This window comes from Pelobates fuscus, chromosome 12, assembly GCF_036172605.1.
Source record: "Pelobates fuscus isolate aPelFus1 chromosome 12, aPelFus1.pri, whole genome shotgun sequence".
Classification (NCBI taxonomy): Eukaryota; Metazoa; Chordata; class Amphibia; order Anura; family Pelobatidae; genus Pelobates; species Pelobates fuscus.
In genome coordinates, this window is record NC_086328.1 from 14,927,531 (window position 1) to 14,949,113 (window position 21,583).

Here is a 21,583-nt window from a genome sequence, read left to right on the forward strand (position 1 = left end):
GTAGTATAACTATGTAAATAATGTATACGGTAAAATACAGACTATATACACCAATCACTATCTTCCTTTTTAATACTTTCACTTTTCAGTACTTTTAGTCCAGTTTCTTTAGTTTTAGTTATCCATTGCCCATCGCTATGGAGTGTGTTTCGGCCTTATAATAATAATAGTTACAATCAATTTTAACTTGATAGGCAGAATTAGGTGGAATATGAAAGTTCATTGGTTTTATGCCATCGTAAGACACAGTTTGAAGGCACTTTGTACACAATGGAATTTAGCCAGAAGTTAGATACTGTTTACTGCTTTTCACACTTGAAATTAATTGAAACATAGCTGAAAAGAGACCTGTGTCCATCAAGTTCAGCCTTCCTCACATATGTTTTTGCTGTTGATCCAAAAGAAGGCAAAAAAAAAAAAAAACAGTCTGAAGAGCTTCCAATTTTGCAACAAACTAGGAAAAAAATTCCTTCTTGACCCCAAAATAGCAGTCAGATGTCTCCTTGGATCAAGCAGCTATTACCCCACTAATTGGAAATTATATGTATCGAAAAATTAGCCACAGAGGAACATTCTATGAGTTGCATTTTACCCCTAGAGGAACATTCTATGAGTTGCATTTTACCCCTAGAGGAACATTCGATGAGTTGCATTTTACCCCTAGAGGAACATTCTATGAGTTGCATTTTACCCCTAGAGGAACATTCGATGAGTTGCATTTTACCCCTAAGGGAACATTCTGTGAGTTACCTTTCAATCTCTTACCTTAAAGTCTTCAGGGAGAAGTAGTTTACACGTTCGTAGAAAACTTAATATGTATCGGAAAATTTCACCGTCTCGGTCAATAAAGTAATGCTGTTTAAGACTGTCCAAAACAATGGGTTCAGTGCCGTTAAACAGCCGGCTTATCCTGAAATGACAAGAAAACAGTCTTCAATTACCTATCCTTCTCACCCTATCAGAGACCCCATAATAAGTCCACTTGTGAGAGAGGAGGACATGTGAATAGCTAGATCTCCACTGGTTTTAGAACAGCATTAGTATGCATGTGACACTTTGCAGACTTGAATTAGGGAATAGAATATTTTCACAAAATATATCTGGTTTGCAAGCCCTAAATGGGTTTATCTCCTCTATGTGTTATACAGTAGGTAATGTTTGGAGGGTTGAGGGTGTATTTTTTTAATAACAGATATAGATCTAAGATCTGCATGAGATAAACTGGTAATTAAATACTCATTATATTTGCTTCTAATAGGTAAATATCTTCTAGGACTCCGTGCTATGATAGGAGTACACAGATCCACTAATCGCTTCTAGTATGTCTACATCAAAGTGAATTTCAAATTTTGAGCCAAAAGAGGCAAAATGAAATTGATGTTGACTTCCACGATTTTGGCCTAAAATTTGAAATCACACTTTGGTAAATAACCACGTATGACTATTAGAGATCTCACTCCGGTCTCGGCTTGGGGTATGACAGACCTACTAAAAGGCAATGATAATTAACTAGTAATGTGGTTTTCCTTGTGCTGGATTGTGAAGAAAAGTGTGTCATTGACATTTCTGAATTCAGACATATTGTACACACAATGCAATATACATGCTGTCAGAACGAGCCCGTTTATGGCTCATGTTAGAATAAATGTAAGGTACAGAGAGAATTAGTGATACCCACGCACAGTGCAGACAGTATGTTTTATTAATTGCCTGAAGCAGACCTTGTTTCTGTGTCACTGGGTTAAAGGTCCATTTTAAAGAAATGCTCGCAGAACAAATATTCAACTAACTTTATACCACAGACTGTTTAATATAAAGCAATATAAAATAAAATCGACTTCCCTTCCCCATCCATCCATACCGGCAGTGAGTGATGCAGGTTATGTTCCCATGATTGCTCTTATGAAAAGGGAGCTAATATGAACCTTTCGGGGAATTTTTTATTTAAAAGCAAAACAACTACAGAGCTATGTAAAAATAAATAGAAAATGCTAATTTCTTGTGATCAATGTTCATTAAGTTTGCTCAGGGCAATGACAGCTAGGCAGGGGTCTGACCCTGCGTCACGAGCAGGTCAATGAAGACAACAGTGGGTTCATTTTAACTAGAAATCACCTGTATATATCTGTTATGACTCTCTGTGGACTTTTGTGAACTATATTTCCCAAGATACCTTGCCAACTAAAAGACGGGGCATCGTGGGTAATGTATTTCAGACCTAGTCGGTGCCAAGGTCATACGTCACTAGCCTGTATTCTGCTACGTTACCCAGCTGGCAATGTATATTCACATATAGAAGCTGAATGAATAAATAAACACCGGGTTAATCTGATCAATATGTTCATTTTATGGACATCAATAATAAAGAATGCTTTTAGCAGCCTGCATTATATGCTGTTTGTATGTACGGACTATAACAATCATTGCGATTACCAGCACTGGCTTGTAAATAAAATGAGGAATCGGTGCTGTACAATTTCACACACTGTTTAAACTTTTAATGCCCAAGGAACCAGCAACACGTCTGTTCACGCCTTTGGCATACGAAGGGTTAGTGCATGGCAGAGAGGTCCTCCCCCTCCCAGCACAGCTTCTTCCTAACTGAACTCATCACAAGCTGCAGATGCACCACTCGGTCAATAGCCCCCGGCCCTGGTTCTCACAGAGCCCCGGGCCAGTTTGCGTTTCTCTGTAGAAGCCAGCGAGCAAAGAACATGTAATGTACAATTCACAAGGACGGACAAACTGCTCGCTGACCAGACATCCTCCCTGGATCCAGAAATGATTATTAAAGCAGGATACTGGATTTTAAAGTATCTCTGTTGATAAATAAATAAACTACGGTATTATGAACATTTAATCTTTGGTTTGTTGTTTGTCTGTTTTTTTTTTTTTTTTAGAATTATTTGCAACAGAAAAAGTATCTTCTGTGACCTTATTTTTAATCTCTCTGACCATAATGTAGTTTAGAAGTTTAGACTTTATATTTTGGCGGCAGAGCAGCTCCATATACATTAACTGCATCAAAAAAAGCTGATCATCACCCAATATCGGATCCAAAGTAACCAATTATAGCGAACTAGACAGCTATGTGCTAAAGAGCACCGCGGCATCTCTGAGCTCAGAATGTTATACGGTTCTAAAGAAAACTCCCACTAATGTGTTTATACTAAAGGTGTTTATATTGAGATCTATAAATGGATTTTGTGAGGTCACGATCTCTTCAAAATTCCCCAAATTGCCCAGACCCAGAGCACAAGCGCTGAGTGTCCTATTTGGGCCTTTTTAAATACTAGGATGTGCGCCAATCAGTGAGGTGACCCAACTTCCCCTTTCTTTATAGTAAGCACTATAAGACCGTCCTGTCCCCCTTACTGCATGGTACTGGACATACTCAGGGCTATTTACTGAACTGTGATTTGTTCCAAACAGAGAACGGAGCCGGCAGGAGAATGTGGCTATTCTCTTACTTCTGTCCAAACTTCAATGTCAATTTCCTCAGTTCACACTTTAATAAATAACTCTGACAGACAGAAATGAGAATAAATGTATTATTAATGGTTTTATTACAGAGACAATTAAAAAATACACCCCATGCAATCCACGGATTCAGAAGCACATATTTTTCATTATCATTTTTTTATGCAGATTTCTGTTTAACCAATTTTCCCAAAACAAGCCCCAGACTGAAAATGACGCATGTAGTTTGTTTCAATAACGGTAACTATAACCTATAGCGTTCTAAAACCTGCATTTGATAAACAGGTTATTAAATGACCCGGTATATTTACTTATAATAGGTAAAAATCTGCTAGGACTCAAGGATACGAGCCATGCCTTGCTCAGGAGGAGAGGATAATAGGAGCACAGAGCGGGGACGCAGAGATCCAGTAATCACTTCTAATATATCTAGCCTATAAGGCAAATATAAATAAATATACGTAGCGTCATAAATTATGGTACATACTCCAACGCCAAATCACATCCAAAATAAACAAACTAACACAGGGCACTGCCAACACACACACTAACACAGGGCACTGCCAACACACACACTAACACAGGGCACTGCCAACACACACACTAACACAGGGCACTGCCAACACACACACTAACACAGGGCACTGCCAACACACACACTAACACAGGGCACTGCCAACACACACACTAACACAGGGCACTGCCAACACACACACTAACACAGGGCACTGCCAACACACACACTAACACAGGGCACTGCCAACACACACACTAACACAGGGCACTGCCAACACACACACTAACACAGGGCACTGCCAACACACACACTAACACAGGGCACTGCCAACACACACACTAACACAGGGCACTGCCAACACACACACTAACACAGGGCACTGCCAACACACACACTAACACAGGGCACTGCCAACACACACACTAACACAGGGCACTGCCAACACACACACTAACACAGGGCACTGCCAACACACACACTAACACAGGGCACTGCCAACACACACACTAACACAGGGCACTGCCAACACACACACACTAACACAGGGCACTGCCAACACACACACTAACACAGGGCACTGCCAACACACACACTAACACAGGGCACTGCCAACACACACACTAACACAGGGCACTGCCAACACACACACTAACACAGGGCACTGCCAACACACACACTAACACAGGGCACTGCCAACACACACACTAACACAGGGCACTACCAACACACACTAACACAGGGCACTGCCAACACACACTAACACAGGGCACTGCCAACACACACACTAACACAGGACACTGCCAACACACACACTAACACAGGACACTGCCAACACACACTAACAGAGGGCACTGCCAACAAACACATTAATACAGGGCACTGCCAACAAACACATTAATACAGGGCACTGCCAACACACACACTAACACAGGGCACTGCCAACACACACACTAACACAGGGCACTGCCAACACACACACTAACACAGGGCACTGCCAACACACACACTAACACAGGGCACTGCCAACACACACACTAACACAGGGCACTGCCAACACACACACTAACACAGGGCACTGCCAACACACACACTAACACAGGGCACTGCCAACACACACACTAACACAGGGCACTGCCAACACACACACTAACACAGGGCACTGCCAACACACACACTAACACAGGGCACTGCCAACACACACACTAACACAGGGCACTGCCAACACACACACTAACACAGGGCACTGCCAACACACACACTAACACAGGGCACTGCCAACACACACACTAACACAGGGCACTGCCAACACACACACTAACACAGGGCACTGCCAACACACACACTAACACAGGGCACTGCCAACACACACACTAACACAGGGCACTGCCAACACACACACTAACACAGGGCACTACCAACACACACTAACACAGGGCACTGCCAACACACACTAACACAGGGCACTGCCAACACACACACTAACACAGGACACTGCCAACACACACACTAACACAGGACACTGCCAACACACACTAACAGAGGGCACTGCCAACAAACACATTAATACAGGGCACTGCCAACAAACACACTAACACAGGGCACTGCCAACACACACACTAACACAGGGCACTGCCAACACACACACTAACACAGGGCACTGCCAACACACACACTAACACAGGGCACTGCCAACACACACACTAACACAGGGCACTGCCAACACACACACTAACACAGGGCACTGCCAACACACACACTAACACAGGGCACTGCCAACACACACACTAACACAGGGCACTGCCAACACACACACTAACACAGGGCACTGCCAACACACACACTAACACAGGGCACTGCCAACACACACACTAACACAGGGCACTGCCAACACACACACTAACACAGGGCACTGCCAACACACACACTAACACAGGGCACTGCCAACACACACACTAACACAGGGCACTGCCAACACACACACTAACACAGGGCACTGCCAACACACACACTAACACAGGGCACTGCCAACACACACACTAACACAGGGCACTGCCAACACACACACTAACACAGGGCACTGCCAACACACACACTAACACAGGGCACTGCCAACACACACACTAACACAGGGCACTGCCAACACACACACTAACACAGGGCACTGCCAACACACACACTAACACAGGGCACTGCCAACACACACACTAACACAGGGCACTGCCAACACACACACTAACACAGGGCACTGCCAACACACACACTAACACAGGGCACTGCCAACACACACACTAACACAGGGCACTGCCAACACACACACTAACACAGGGCACTGCCAACACACACACTAACACAGGGCACTGCCAACACACACTAACACAGGGCACTACCAACACACACTAACACAGGGCACTGCCAACACACACACTAACACAGGACACTGCCAACACACACACTAACACAGGACACTGCCAACACACACTAACAGAGGGCACTGCCAACAAACACATTAATACAGGGCACTGCCAACAAACACATTAATACAGGGCACTGCCAACACACACACTAACACAGGGCACTGCCAACACACACACTAACACAGGGCACTGCCAACACACACACTAACACAGGGCACTGCCAACACACACACTAACACAGGGCACTGCCAACACACACACTAACACAGGGCACTGCCAACACACACACTAACACAGGGCACTGCCAACACACACACTAACACAGGGCACTGCCAACACACACACTAACACAGGGCACTGCCAACACACACACTAACACAGGGCACTGCCAACACACACACTAACACAGGGCACTGCCAACACACACACTAACACAGGGCACTGCCAACACACACACTAACACAGGGCACTGCCAACACACACACTAACACAGGGCACTGCCAACACACACACTAACACAGGGCACTGCCAACACACACACTAACACAGGGCACTGCCAACACACACACTAACACAGGGCACTGCCAACACACACACTAACACAGGGCACTGCCAACACACACACTAACACAGGGCACTGCCAACACACACACTAACACAGGGCACTACCAACACACACTAACATAGGGCACTACCAACACACACTAACACAGGGCACTGCCAACACACACACTAACACAGGACACTGCCAACACACACACTAACACAGGACACTGCCAACACACACTAACAGAGGGCACTGCCAACAAACACATTAATACAGGGCACTGCCAACAAACACATTAATACAGGGCACTGCCAACACACACACTAACACAGGGCACTGCCAACACACACACTAACACAGGGCACTGCCAACACACACACTAACACAGGGCACTGCCAACACACACACTAACACAGGGCACTGCCAACACACACACTAACACAGGGCACTGCCAACACACACACTAACACAGGGCACTGCCAACACACACACTAACACAGGGCACTGCCAACACACACACTAACACAGGGCACTGCCAACACACACACTAACACAGGGCACTACCAACACACACTAACACAGGGCACTGCCAACACACACACTAACACAGGACACTGCCAACACACACTAACAGAGGGCACTGCCAACAAACACATTAATACAGGGCACTGCCAACAAACACATTAATACAGGGCACTGCCAACACACACACTAACACAGGGCACTGCCAACACACACACTAACACAGGGCACTGCCAACACACACACTAACACAGGGCACTGCCAACACACACACTAACACAGGGCACTGCCAACACACACACTAACACAGGGCACTGCCAACACACACTAACACAGGGCACTGCCAACACACACTAACACAGGGCACTACCAACACACACTAACACAGGGCATTGCCAAACACAGGGCACTGCCAATATAAACACACTTATACAGGGCAATACTAACAAACACACTAACACAGGGCACTGCCAATATAAATACACTAATACAGGGCACAAACACACTAATACAGGGCTCTGCCAGTATAAACACCCTAACACAGGGCACTACCAACAAACACCCTAACACGGGGCTCTGCCAATATAAACACACTAATACACGGCACTACCAAAAAACACACAACACTGCCAATATAAACACACTAATACAGAGCACTACCAATATAAACATACTAACACAGGGCACTGCCAATATAAACATACTTACACAGGACACTGCCAATATAAATACACTAACACAGGACACTGCCAACACTAACACAGGACACTGCCAACACAAACACACGGCACTGCCAACACACACTATCCCACAGCCCTGCTGACATCACACATAGTACAAACACACTACCCCTTGGACATGCTGATATCACACACAACCAACAAACATTCTGGATTGCATCATTCTACTGAAATAAACCACAATTTCTCCATTATCCCATGCTCCTGTCAGCACCTCTCCATTGCCAGCATAAACTACTATTTGGCCTTCACTTAAAACCATACTGGCCCATATTCCCAATAAAGCTACCAATATCACTGCCAACGTGCCCCATAGCAATTCTCATATTGCTACATCAGCCAATGGCATGGCCTAAATCACCCTGCCCTGCCCCCATGACAGAGTATATTTAGAATACGAGATACATTTGTAATGGTTCAAACATTTCCCAAAGAGCAATGAAGCCATCACAGTCCCGTAATCATGTCCAGCTGGACATGGCCTTTGCCCCGTCATATTTTAGGAGAACTTTAGGTCCGTAGTCTTTCAGGAGAACATTTCTTGGCTGCTGGAGTTGGAAAGTTCATTTTTTCATCCATTTTCTAATGTATGTGCTCTAAAATGAATATTTAACTCAAAAAGGAGGCCGGCTAGGGAATCCGTGGGAGGAATAATTACCTCTTACCAGCGTGACTGCCTCCAGGTTTTGGAGCAGAAGACACAATTTTAAAGGTTGTGAGGTGTCAGAAGTAGCGAACATTCATTAGATGGTAACAGAAAAAAGTTTATAAGTAAAAAAGAGGCAAACAGTTTTATATCGGCTAATCTCAGAACAAGGGCAACCAGAGTCAAACAACCTAATAATTTTTTTTTTAAAAGACTTAAGTACAAGATGGCTCAGAATTCTGCCAAACGGTGACACAAACATTCATCTTCCTTTTACTGAATGCCCATCACTGCAGTAACATGTATCCACATTCCACAGGTATTAGAAGGGCTCCAAGTTTTCTGTAAGGATATCAGAAAATCATTGCTTTCTCTACTAGCAATTGCTAAAGGATTGGAATATTAACCAAAAAAGACTCGAGTGCCACTACAAACCCACTGCCACCAGCTGTACGTGTCCTTACACTGCATTAAATGTCCACTAATGCATCTCAAAAATACTCCATCAACAAGGATAAAGATTTATTTTTTTCTTTCACAGACAGCATGAGACATCCTAACCTTGAGTGCTGATTGCCACTTCAGAATATACCATAACAACTGTAACAGGAGAAAATCACCCACGTCCCCTGTATTAAGAAAGTCATTTTTAGGGTTCTCTGACCAGTTCTCATTCCCACAGTTATCTAGTGGACACAAAGCATTTTACTTCAATCTAAACACGAAGAGCAATGTTACCACTATTATATCTAAAAGGTACCTACAGCCCCGTCAATAATTAACCGCACACAGCGGACAATAGTTCAAATGAACTTGTAATTAAACTGGTGTCCTGATTGAGAGATCACCGTCTAACTTGTTTTGCTGTAGGAATCCACAAAGTGAGAGTTGTGTGTGTCTTAAATAAACGCAGACTAGCGGAACCCCCCACAAGTAGGTATGCCATCAATTATTAAACACATCCCAACACGGCAGCACCATATACACCCATTTCAGTGTTCCACCAATGAAGAGAAAAGAGACTGGTTTGAGAATGTTCTATTTCAGGTAAGCATCCCATGTTACTACCCACAGGGTCTGTTTGACCCACAAACCGCCAATTACAAAAACATGGCTATGGCAGACCTGTTGGGAAGGATCTTACAAATGTCAATTTTCACACAGTTTTACAAAAAATGTGCATGTTCCCATTAACTTAGTAGATCTGGGACACAGGCAGAACTCAAGTTTTAGAGATACTGTGTGGCAAACCTAGCCACTTCTGGAACACTAGACTTTAATTGCCATAAAGGTTGTCTGTATTGTATGCTGTGTAAATATATGTCTTCTGCCGTGCATTATGTGTCCCTTGTAATTCGTATGCTAGCTGCCGTAAGCCGGTAGCATTCTGTCACTTCGTTTCACGAAAGGCGACTATCCGGGCCCCCCTGATAGACCACACATTAAGAGACGTGTGGCGCTCGTTAACCGATTGCAACAATGTTGCAATCGGTAATTAAGTGTATTCCTAGGTGGCCGTCGTTCGGCTACCGACCACACGGCGGTCGGCCATCTTGGATTCTTTGTTCCCCAGCGGTGTTTTGTTGTCAAGCGCGTGGAACTAAAAACGGCTGCTCGACGACACGAACACCGCTGCACTTCCAGGCCGTTCGGGAGCTCCGGTATTTCCCTATTATGTTTTCCCATAAGTATTCGGTACGTTTGAAACAAAATAAATAAACAAATGTATTTCATGCAGCGTTCGGTTAGTTTAGCTGGGATCTGAGCGGTATTCACACAAAATGTACCCTCAGACCCCAGCTATCTACCGAACACCGTTTTGTGCAAATCAGACCAATATTGTTAAAGTTAAATATTTTAATGTGAATTGCCGGTTCTGCTGCACGAGGGGATAATCCACTTAACAGTCTATTTCAGTGGGAGTATCCCTCTCGTGCAGCAGTGCCTGATGGGAGAAATTTATCAACGGTTAAGTCCCCCATGTAGTCCCTTTCTGTATCACCCCTGCTTTGTCAGTAAGGAAACCCCTTGCATGGGGACTTGCATAAATACGGGAAGTTCTGAATAAAGCTGCTAGTTGACTCCCAGACTGTGTTTCGTCCGGTTATTGGGAGGATTGGGGATATTGCCTTCCTTTTCAGCGCTGACTGTGGATTTACCGATAATACCAGCGGAGATCGTGGATTCTAATATTGTACTCCGCTACATACTGCAAGTCCCATGATGCTTCATTCTAAAAGAAAACCCACTGCCAGCCGAGCATCATGGGTGTTTTAGTTGCACAAAAAACAAAAAAAAAAAAAAAACGACATGAATTTTATGTGCATTGTCCCAGTTACTCCCGCTATTTATAAATGCATCTATATACAGTGTTTGTGGTTATCAGCATGTTTTAATAACACCACAGATCATATTAAAGGTTTCCATATAGAAACACAGTATTCTACAACTGGAAGATTACTGTATGTTTTGCAGCAGCTGTAAAGCGATCCCTTGGTTTCTGAATCCAGGCCAATAACGTCAGAGGCCATTCTGACAGTAACGGATGTAAAGCATCCAAAAAGGTGTCATTTTGTTCCCAGGCAAATCCAACCAAAATACTAGGTTGTATTAATGGAATGTCATTCGTAATTATTTAAACAAAGCCGAGTAAGTATTGCTTTGTGTTATATGTGTAACCGGTTCATATTTTAACCGATGCCAAACATACATAATCTTAGTGGCGTGTGATACAATGTAAAACTTCCAAAACACCACTTCACCCTCCTAAAAAAAATAAAGGAAAACAAAAACGCACAAAAATTATTTTTAAGAAATCAAAAGACTGCACGGGGAGAGGAGGCATGGGACGCTTGTGTCTTTGAGTCAAAGTATGACCTTGCAAAATGGAAAAAACGAGTTAAGTTAAACTGTAACTACTGGGAATGTAGTTTGAGAAGCCAATTACAGCTTCTTGTGTTCTGTCTGCTTTTATAATGTGTGTGTGTGTGTGTATAGGCGTGTCAAAAGGGGGGGGGGACATGGTGAAGTCATTTTACACTCCATGTTGCCATAATACAAGAGAACGCTAATTAAAAACCTGGATAAGTCACCCAACCATCAGTGTTCCTGGATGGTTAAGGAGCACACCCTCAGCACTCAAAAGGTTAATGGATGTACAGTTAATGTAAAAAGCACATGGAGTATTTAAACTAGCAGCCAATTCTCTATCAGATGGGGGTGGGTGCACATCCACAGCTATGCTAACAGCCAGGTAGATTCTCAATAGGTTGTCGGTTTGCTTTTTTCCTTTGGAAGAGCAAGCTTTGCATTGTGTCCACTAAGCGGTTTGTTAAAATACAGAATTTGGATCAATTCTCCAAATCTGCTATAGTCACTGCTTACCTATTTGTGCCAAAATTCGACAATTTGCTTTTCAATTAACCAGTTTTTTGAACAAAAACCCCTTAAACATTCTTCATTAATTCAGGCTGGACTTGAGCGATCTGCCCAGCAGAATGCAGAATTTATACACTGCCAGTGTGAAATCAATTCGCTAATCACTGCTGGGATCCAAGACGAGCGGCTGTGATTAGTAAAATGATTTCACGCCGGGTGATATGAATTCTGTAAACTCCCAGCAGCTCTCTCAAGCACTCCCCAACACAGCGTAGAAATCAGAATAGTACCGAAAAAAAGTGGGCACGCTGTCTGTCCGTATACACTGTAAATAAATGCAGAAAATACATCTCCCTTCCCATTAGGGGGTGTTAATGCTGCTTTTAAAAATAAACAGAACCTTGAAAATTCCGTGTTAACACGCTACAGCTGTTTTCATTAAGCACACTACATAAAAACATTTAGTAAATATAACATACTTGGTATATTTATATAACAGCTAGCTGGGCTGAGAATCACCTTAGGTTATTCTTTAGGCTGTAATAGTAGAGTTTGATAGCATTTATAATTCAGAGGTATAGATTAAATTCTGGTCTAAACTTTGCAAGCTGTTTCTTAAGTCATCTCAGGGGTCTATTCACTAAACACCGAACTGTATTACATCCGAATCACAGAACGTACGCTACAATAGCCAGAATTGTGACTATATTGAAGCTGTCATCTCTGTGCCCTAATTTTTTTTTTCATTCAGATTTCATTTCTCTGCAAATCAGTGTTTATAGTGATTTAACCCCTCACTGTTTAGAAACTAAAACTCTACGTATTCTCAAAGCAGGCAATTAAGCAGCAAACAAAATCACAACCACTTTCATCTACAACCAGTTCATTGTTTTTTGTAGACTAAACGTGAAAGAAAAACAAGCAAAAATAATCTACCCGTCATTAGATCACATCATCTTTCAGCAAACTGTTTAAAGAGACTACGCCAGGTTAACGGTGATCAGTCACTTTTTCATTTACCAAAATCAGACTCGCAGGTAGGAAAATGAATGGTTAACTAAAGATATCTACACTCGTTCAGGGACACTTTAAAGCCGAAATAAAAGGTGCAACAAAATCACACATGAGAGAAAACTTGGTACGCCAGGCGCACTTTACGCCAAGTGGTCCTCTAGTTTACGTTATCATTGAATTCTACTGGATAATAAAAATACATCAAATTTTAAATTCATCCCTAAACACACACGAGTTCTGAAATACAATTTTAGAAAATAAAGCAAAGAATTCTTACGACTGAGCTATTTATATGTTGAATTTCTAGCAGCTAATTGTAACACTAATTAACCTGGTACATAGAGGTGGTGTCTTCTTACCTGGAGTCTGGGTATTTAGTTAGAGTTGCCAGGCTGCTTGTGTACATGTGCCCTCCTACATCAATATGCACAGGTGCGTTAGACTTCGTGAGCTGTGCTGGGAGTGGTATTCCTTGGGAAGCCAGAGGAGAGACCGGAGAGCGGGTTAACGACAGACGGGACATGCTGCTTCCCTCCTGGAAGTGAAAGAGAAAAAGATGAGCGTTCCTTCCCTGTGACCACGAACGATCCGATGCTGATATGATCATAGGTCTCATCAGATCGTTTCTGCATCTGCCTGATCATATATTCAGCTAACAAATTATTGCCAGTGCTGCAATTAAGATTATTTGCATCATTCTCTTCAAAATACCAGAGGGTAGGAGGAATTTGCTTATTAGCAATAAGAAATCAGGAACATTTTTTTCAAGGTGTCAGCCTCAAGGGGCATAGAACAAACTGCAAAATTCTAATTAAAGGTCGTGGGCTTATGTGTTAGATGTGAAATATCCCCCTGACAAACGAATAACCAATTTGTGAATTGGGATTCAGGGGCTTTTGCAAGTTTGTCTCAATAACGAGACACCTCTAAATTAGTGACTTCCTCAATACCTGAGGCATTTAGTTTATTCACCACGTAAATTTCACATCAATCCATTTACAGTAACATGTCTCTGATGTCTTCGCTCACCTGCAAAAATAAAATACCCTCCCACTAAAACAAGTGGAGAGAGGGGAGGGAAACAAAAAAAACAGATACAAATAACGGTTTTGTCTTTTAACATTGTCTTTCCGATGATTTTAGAAATCTACTACCAATAAATCCTTTCAAATTGAAATCTCTCCCCAAATTATCGATTCACTTGGGGCGTATAGAAATCAGCTATAATATAATGCAATTACCAATCTGACCACTGAAAGATAATTTAAATATTATGTCAATACTAGTCATGATATTGCTTGAAAAGAAGGTTCTTGGGTCTATTCACAACTGGGAATTGTGGAGCTTAAAAAAAACCAAAATAAAACCCTGCAAAATGTAGGTAAAAATATCAGAGATTAAAAACATTCTTACGTTCTTAGAGTATTTTTCCAATTAAAGCATTAAGGTGAACGGTTAGTGTAGGACTTACCCTGACAACCTCTGCTATTGAAATGGACATAGGGGTTTGGGATAATGCGCGGGTAACTTGTTAGATTTTGGTTTCTTTATACATTTGGGCTGATGCTACTATAGCAGCACTAAGAGTTTGAGCGTACGGCAAACTTCTGTGTTTGGATTTTAACAAGCTGGCTGTTTTAATCCAAACTTTGCAATTCGATTGTCAGTTCTCCATTATTTCCAGATAAGTGAATAGACGTCTTTCCCTGTCCCAAACTGGACTCAGTGCATCAAATAAGTCTCACGTTATTATTATTTTCTGTATAGATATTATTAGCTAGTCTCAGTTTAACTAGATTTAAATGGCCAGACATTTATTATTAACATTCCATAAAAGCTTCAATAAGGATGTCCATCAGCAGATTAAATACACAACTCAGCGAGATTAAAGGCTTCATTCACTAAATGGGGAGCTGTGAATTGTTGGCAACGGTTTGCAAAATATGGGAGAAAATAATCAGCTTGCAATAAAAACAAAACAAACTAAACTTTGAATTAAGATGAAGTTCTGCTGTTTTTGAAGCAGTTGTAAAGTCATTCGTTAGTAAAAGCCGCTAGCATTGTTACAACACATTACACTGTTTAGAAAACCAGGCAGAACTTGGCCAACATTCTCTGAGCAGTAAAAAGACCTGGAGCAGCTAATAATACCGAGGCTTGTCCGGAACAAAATAGAAGCGGTTTAGTTTGTTATTTTATATATCAGGAGATATGTTATGTTTCCTATAGGTTGGGTATTGGAAAATTCAAGTGTCAGTGACTGTTTACCATAGGAAACTGGTTTTAATATGCCAGGTAAGTCCAGGAGGTGACATTCCACCTGCTGGTAGGTGTACATCACCGGACAGGATTGGTGATAGATGCCCATTATCCGGCCTGCCTCTCAGGGAACATACTTGGAGGTTATGCACTAAACTGGGAACTGTGGAGAAATGTAAAAGTTTAGGCCAAATTGGTCATAATGGAATATTCTCAAATGCAGAATTGATTCCACTTTGGCTATTTTTACAAATTTCCTCAGTTCATTTCAACTAATTCCAGGTTTATGGACACCCCCCTCCCACCCTCCTGGCATTTCACAGGTCATAAAAGAGGACACGGTTTCCAAAATTCTATAAATGCCAAATATAGTGTGTGTATATAGATAATAAATAGATATACAAGTTACCAACATACTTTTACATGAACTATAATCGTGTTATAAGTATATGCACCTATACTGTCCCGCACACACCTGTATACCATCAATGGAAACACGCTAGATATACAGAGATCCTGTATACACAGCAAACTTGTGTATGTATATATATGGCTCAGTGTTCCCTATTAGCAGGTAGAAAATACAGCCAAAAGAATTGCACGCAACTATATATTACAAGTATTTACAGCCAAGGGATCCCACCACCCATTCGATGCACAGGCTATGCTCTCTCTCAGCATTGATAAAGCATGCCACCAGCTATATACATTGTACACATTGATTAAAGGATGCCACACACATTATATATATATATATATGGTCCATACAAACGAACACATGGAGCCCGTTTTAGAGTTTAATTTGCTGTTTTGTAGAACTTCAGCTAATTCGCAAAGACCCTTACAACATGCACCTGTAAAGGCAGACACGGATTGTGTAAAGGCTGGTTTGAGGATCACAACATGAAATAATATCGTAAAATATTCTGATCTCTGTCATTGTTTGTTTGTTTGTTTTTTTAGTATTTCATTAGAATCTGCAGCAACAACACATTAGTAAACTACATCTCCACGTAGGATTCTGGCAAGTTTTTTTAAAATTCCCTTTCGCCTCTCTTGTTCAAAATGTCACTAAAGACTTTTATCATCGTTCCGAGAGTGAAAGAGATAAATATAAATTAAGCCTACTTCTACCAAATCCTTTGAGAGCTGGGTGGGTGCTCAACACGTTGCTTGCACCTCTGGCATCCAGACCCATAAGGACAGATCACATGGAAAGTTTTGGGCCCTGGCTGCAGTAAGTGATACCTTTCTGCAATCTGCAGTAATTGGATCTGTTGAACATAGAATCCTAGAACAGGGCTCCCAATCCAGTCCTAACCCAGGGCACAGCAAGTGTCCCAATTATTTTACAGTGGGGATACTAGTTGCCCTGTATATTGCCCTAGTCAGTGCACTGACTGGGCCCATATAGTCTAATTTAACTGGTTTGCCTTATTATTCAGGAGATATCATTCCAAAGCGTTCATTCCACCAGTTAGGGTGTTAGTTTTTCTATTTCCACTGGAAGGCGTCTCCAGGTATCCACTACCCCTCTGTAAGGAAGTGGAGTTTGTTCCCACGTTAGCCCTTAGTTTTCCACCCAAGCAGTTTCAAATCTGAGCTTGTTGTACTGTTCCCTTTTTATTGACAATGCTTCTTTCTTCAAAGTAATTTAATCCTTTATTGTTTTGAAGTATTTCGATCCTTCCTCGTCTTTCCCTTGAAGGCATACAGCAGTCAGGCGTTGAAGCCCTAGGCCATTCACCATTTTACTAGCCTTCCTTTGAATTCTATCTAGCTGATCTCTGTCCTTTTGAAGCCGGGTGCTCCAAGACTGGACACAATATTACAAAATGATACCTCACTAGAAATGGCTAAAGCAGCATGAAGAATTTCTGCTATACTCTTAACCTTTAAGTCACCTTAAATTAAAAAAAAAATAATGAAATGCATTTCTTTATAAGTTGTTGTCAGTAAAGTGCTTTAAAGTCTGTTAACCCAGATGTCAATTACAGACAGAGCTTGGCCAGTCCTCCTACCCGATGACCTGTTGCCCAATTAAAGAATCTACCTTCACACATCTGGAAAAAAACCTGCCCCGCGCATGCCTTTGTGCCAAACGCTGCAGATTTTCAGCACTATCGGGGTTAAACACAATTAAATTAATTTATTCTATGTAAAATAATCACAGACTTTAATTGCATTAAAAAAAACAAAAACCAAGGATCAGCAAAACCAATTTGAAGCACAGGGAAGTATTTAGAAACAGCAGATCCCGCTTCAGGCGAAACCAATACAGCCTGGTCCCCAAATTATGTGAAAATGGAGTTTTGTTTTGTTTTTTTTCCCAGAATGGCACATCAAGTTCTTTCAAAGCCAGATTATCTTCCCCCTGCCTCTGTAGACTAACTGCACAAATGTTGCTTGTAAAAGCTATTTGCCCATGTAAAGTGAAACGCTCAGAATGGCACATGCTCATTTGCACACAAAATGATTTTGTGTCCCATTGTGTTCACAGTTGTTAAGCTCTCTAGGGGTGATTAAACTAGCTATACAAGTACAGCTTGAGATGATTTCAAAAAATCGTTTCTCCGTGAAGTTGCCTCTTTGCGGAGCTGTTATTTTAGCCATAAAAGGTATAAACAGAAGGCATTTGTGAGAACTCCATTCAGTTTCTTGGCTTGGGGGGATTTGCCCAAGGCGAAGAATGTTGAAAGTTGCTGGGTACTGCAGAAGGGTGGTGTCTGTCTCGTCTTTCTCTCTTTTTTTTGTACAAAAGCCTACAGGAATACGTGTTTAACACAACACACAGAGACGGGGATGATACATTCAGATCCCAGAAGAAAAAGAAAAAGTAAAAAAACTTCAAAAAAGTGTAAGAAGTTTTGGGAGGATAAAGCTTTTCCCACCTCTGCATATGGCTCTAGGGCCTAGTAACCAATATGGAATTACAGGCGCAGAGAGCAGGTGGAGAGGACCGTGCTGGTGAAAGGTGACTGAGGCGCAGGGAAAGTGCAGCCATTCTAGGAACCAACAATAGATGGCGAAATAAGGAACCAGAAAGCGGCATCTTTGAGGAAAAGATATAGATTTGTTGTCTTAATCAAGTTCATCGTCCCCACTTTGCAAATATATCACTTTTTTGGGGGGGGGGGGGAGGATGTACTGGTGGTTTGGAAGGTTTGTGAGAACACATGGGTTAGCTTAGTTTAACCCTTACGTGTCTAAGGTGGGAGGTTGGTCCATGCTGCTAACAGTTTGGGGGATTGATAGCAGGTTTTGACATGACATTAACCCTCTAAACTCATAGGCGAGGAGTCTGACCCTACAGGTTCCAAAGGGTTAAATTAAAATGACATGACATCACAGTTTGCAAACAGGATTATGAAGATTTAAAAAAAAAAAATGTGTTGCCCCCCGGCACTAGACAAAGGGGCAAGATATGCACATACAGGCAGTGTGTTATAACTGCCATCATACAAACCCAGTCCAAGGGTCTTCCACCTAGAATGGCAGGGGCACCTACAGCTGGTTCTACCTGAATCCAATAAACAGATAATGACAGGAGCCAAACATGCCTTTTCTACCTAGATACAGACAGTGGAATGTTTAACATTCAGATATCAGATAGAATCCTGCTGATTCCCTATAGAACACACAGCACACACTGTATCAGGCTGGGAATAGCAGGAAACTTTTGGCTAAGTCTTGCAGCATGGGGGTGAGGGGAGGGGGGAGAGCAAATTCTCTACTTCCTGACACTTTTGTATCAGGAAACCAGGAACCAACCTGCTACCTACCAAGGACCTCTCCAGACATCATTCCCTCCCACTAGCCGCCTTGTTAAACCCAGCCTCACTTTACACACTCTGGGAGTAAACTGCGAACTGCAAACTGGAAATACACATTTACACCGCTTTAGCCAAATTAGGGGGAAAAATATGCTTTTTATAAAAGTGTATTTCAAACTCACAGTTTAGTGAATAAGCCATAACTCTCCTGCATAGAGTATCAATCCTCACACATAGCATGGTCTCCATCTGGCAAACAGTTAAATGCCCACTGATACCATGCATACACTGTTAGTACATAGCACATCCCTCATATCGCCTTCATATCGCACATAAACCCCCAGCACCGCATTCACCCACAGTTATAGCCCAGACCAAGGTAGCCCCACACAGGATCCGTCCCCAATTTACTCCCCCCAGTTCCATGACCCCGGCACCCCCTGAGTGACTGGAGGGAGGGGGAGGCAGGGAAAGGGAACAAAAGGGAGAGCAGGTCCAGTCCATCTCCGTCCAGACTAGTTCAAGTCACTTTCCAAAACCAGCCCCCCCTCCCGCACTCTCTGCCCCCCTCTCACCTTGATCTTGGCCAGATTTGCCCCTCTTCTCTCAGTCGCTGGAAGCAGGCTGCCCCCTTCTCCTCTGCCTCGGCAAGGCTCCCCTTCAGCTTGTCTTCCAGAAACAAATACAAAATCCTCCAGCCAGCCAGGAGCCTCAACTGCAGCCAGACTCACCCTCACTCCCACTGACTGCACTCACTCTCACACACAAAGCTCAGGGCTCCCAAAACGCCTCCAGGGCAAGGATTAGCTCCAATTAACTAGCCCGGCTCAGCCTGTGTTCATATTGCAGGCAAAATGACATGTTTTCTCTCCCCCCCCCTCTCTCTCTCTGCCCCCTGCCCCCTCCTTAATCCGCCTCTGATCCTTCTAACGGTATCACGGTGGCAGCTCGGAGGAGGATAACGGTTTGGATATCACCGGGTTTACTGTCACGTTTTCAGCAGACGGAGCAGAGAGAAGAGAGAGAGAGAGAAGAGGAATGAAAGAGTAGGGGGAAAAAAAAGCTGATTTTAATCATTGTCATCTCGTCTGATGTAATATTTCCTGGGGCATTTTCAACTAGGCATAAATTTTCAGTTCCCAAATAAGTAACACAGTGCACGTTTTGCTCACATCCTTTGACTCTGTGTGTGCTGTAGATACTGAGCCACTCTGCAACTTGTTGGCAAAGTTAAAATATGGGGAGAGAGTGGGGTACATAGCCCTGGCTACACCAGATTCTAGCTTCTCTCCAAATTCCTACAAAATTATTACAAACCCCTTACTTTGCTAAGAAATACCCTCATCTCACTCTATGATCCTTCAAAGCGCCCCATTTTATTTCCCCCCTTTAACAAAATTCCCTTTAAAATGTTTCTTCCCCCTAAGTACCCCCTCTTAATATCTCGTCTCCCTGGCACTTATACAAATAACCTCACCCATCTGTGATAAAAAAAAAATACATTGTAACTACCCCCCAATTTTCTCTTTCCATACACCCCTCCCTCCCCCCAGGTTCCCCTTTCACCCTGTTTGCTAATGTCTGGCATTAGATTTCCTGGAGGCCATTAATACCAAATGACGTATATGGACAAGCTTTTTGCTGTTTCCAAATGCGCCCTCTCCACTCGCCCCTGGCTAAACGCGCCATTTCAATTATAGAGCACGGTTTGCTGGAGCTGTCTGCTATGAAGATTTTCCATGCAGACACATAACGTGCCCCCCCCCCCCCCCCTTCCAGCACTGCATCTTTGCTGGGTTTATAGTTAAAAAGTAGACATGTAACAAAGGTAACAAAAAAACAAAACGAAACATAACAATAAAAAAATATATAGAAAAAACTTTTACGCCAAGGTTGAGTGGGAGCGTTGAGAGGGTATTAGCCCCCACCGTGTTGTAAGCTTCGATTATTGACAATGAATCCATCTCATCTGCTGCAGAACCTCTTTAAGAGTAGAGTTCCGCAGAGTATTGGTTTATCAGTTATGCCCGTAGCCTGCCAGGGTCACACACTTTTAAAAAGCACTTTATCCCCAGGGGGTAACGTCTGTGTGCCAAGTAGTCCCTGATATCTTCAGGATGTAACACAGGAGAAATAAAAATGGAGGTTTCACGCACGCAAAAGTTATTTACGGTGACCTCTCCTTTGTTTTGGGGAATGTGGTCTTGCGACCAAATATTTTCACTTTTCTTGTGGACATAAGAAAATAATACTTAAGGGGAATTGTTAACATGCAAACGCCTCCATTTTTTAT

General features: G+C 42.6%; 1 protein-coding gene across 1 annotated transcript in view; it reads right to left on the reverse strand.

Annotated features, from left to right (window-relative positions):
* Nucleotides 1-20,041, reverse strand: part of KCTD15 (potassium channel tetramerization domain containing 15) — a 33,353-nt gene extending 13,312 nt beyond the window's left edge. Inside the window, exons 1-3 of the mRNA XM_063437616.1 lie at nt 19,866-20,041; nt 13,618-13,793; nt 766-910 (exon numbers count right to left, since the gene is read on the reverse strand). Of these exons, the coding sequence (XP_063293686.1) occupies nt 766-910; nt 13,618-13,781 (309 nt within the window). The 5' untranslated portion in view covers nt 13,782-13,793; nt 19,866-20,041. The remainder of the gene's footprint in view (nt 1-765; nt 911-13,617; nt 13,794-19,865) is intronic.
* Between the last annotated feature and the right edge of the window lie 1,542 nt (nt 20,042-21,583).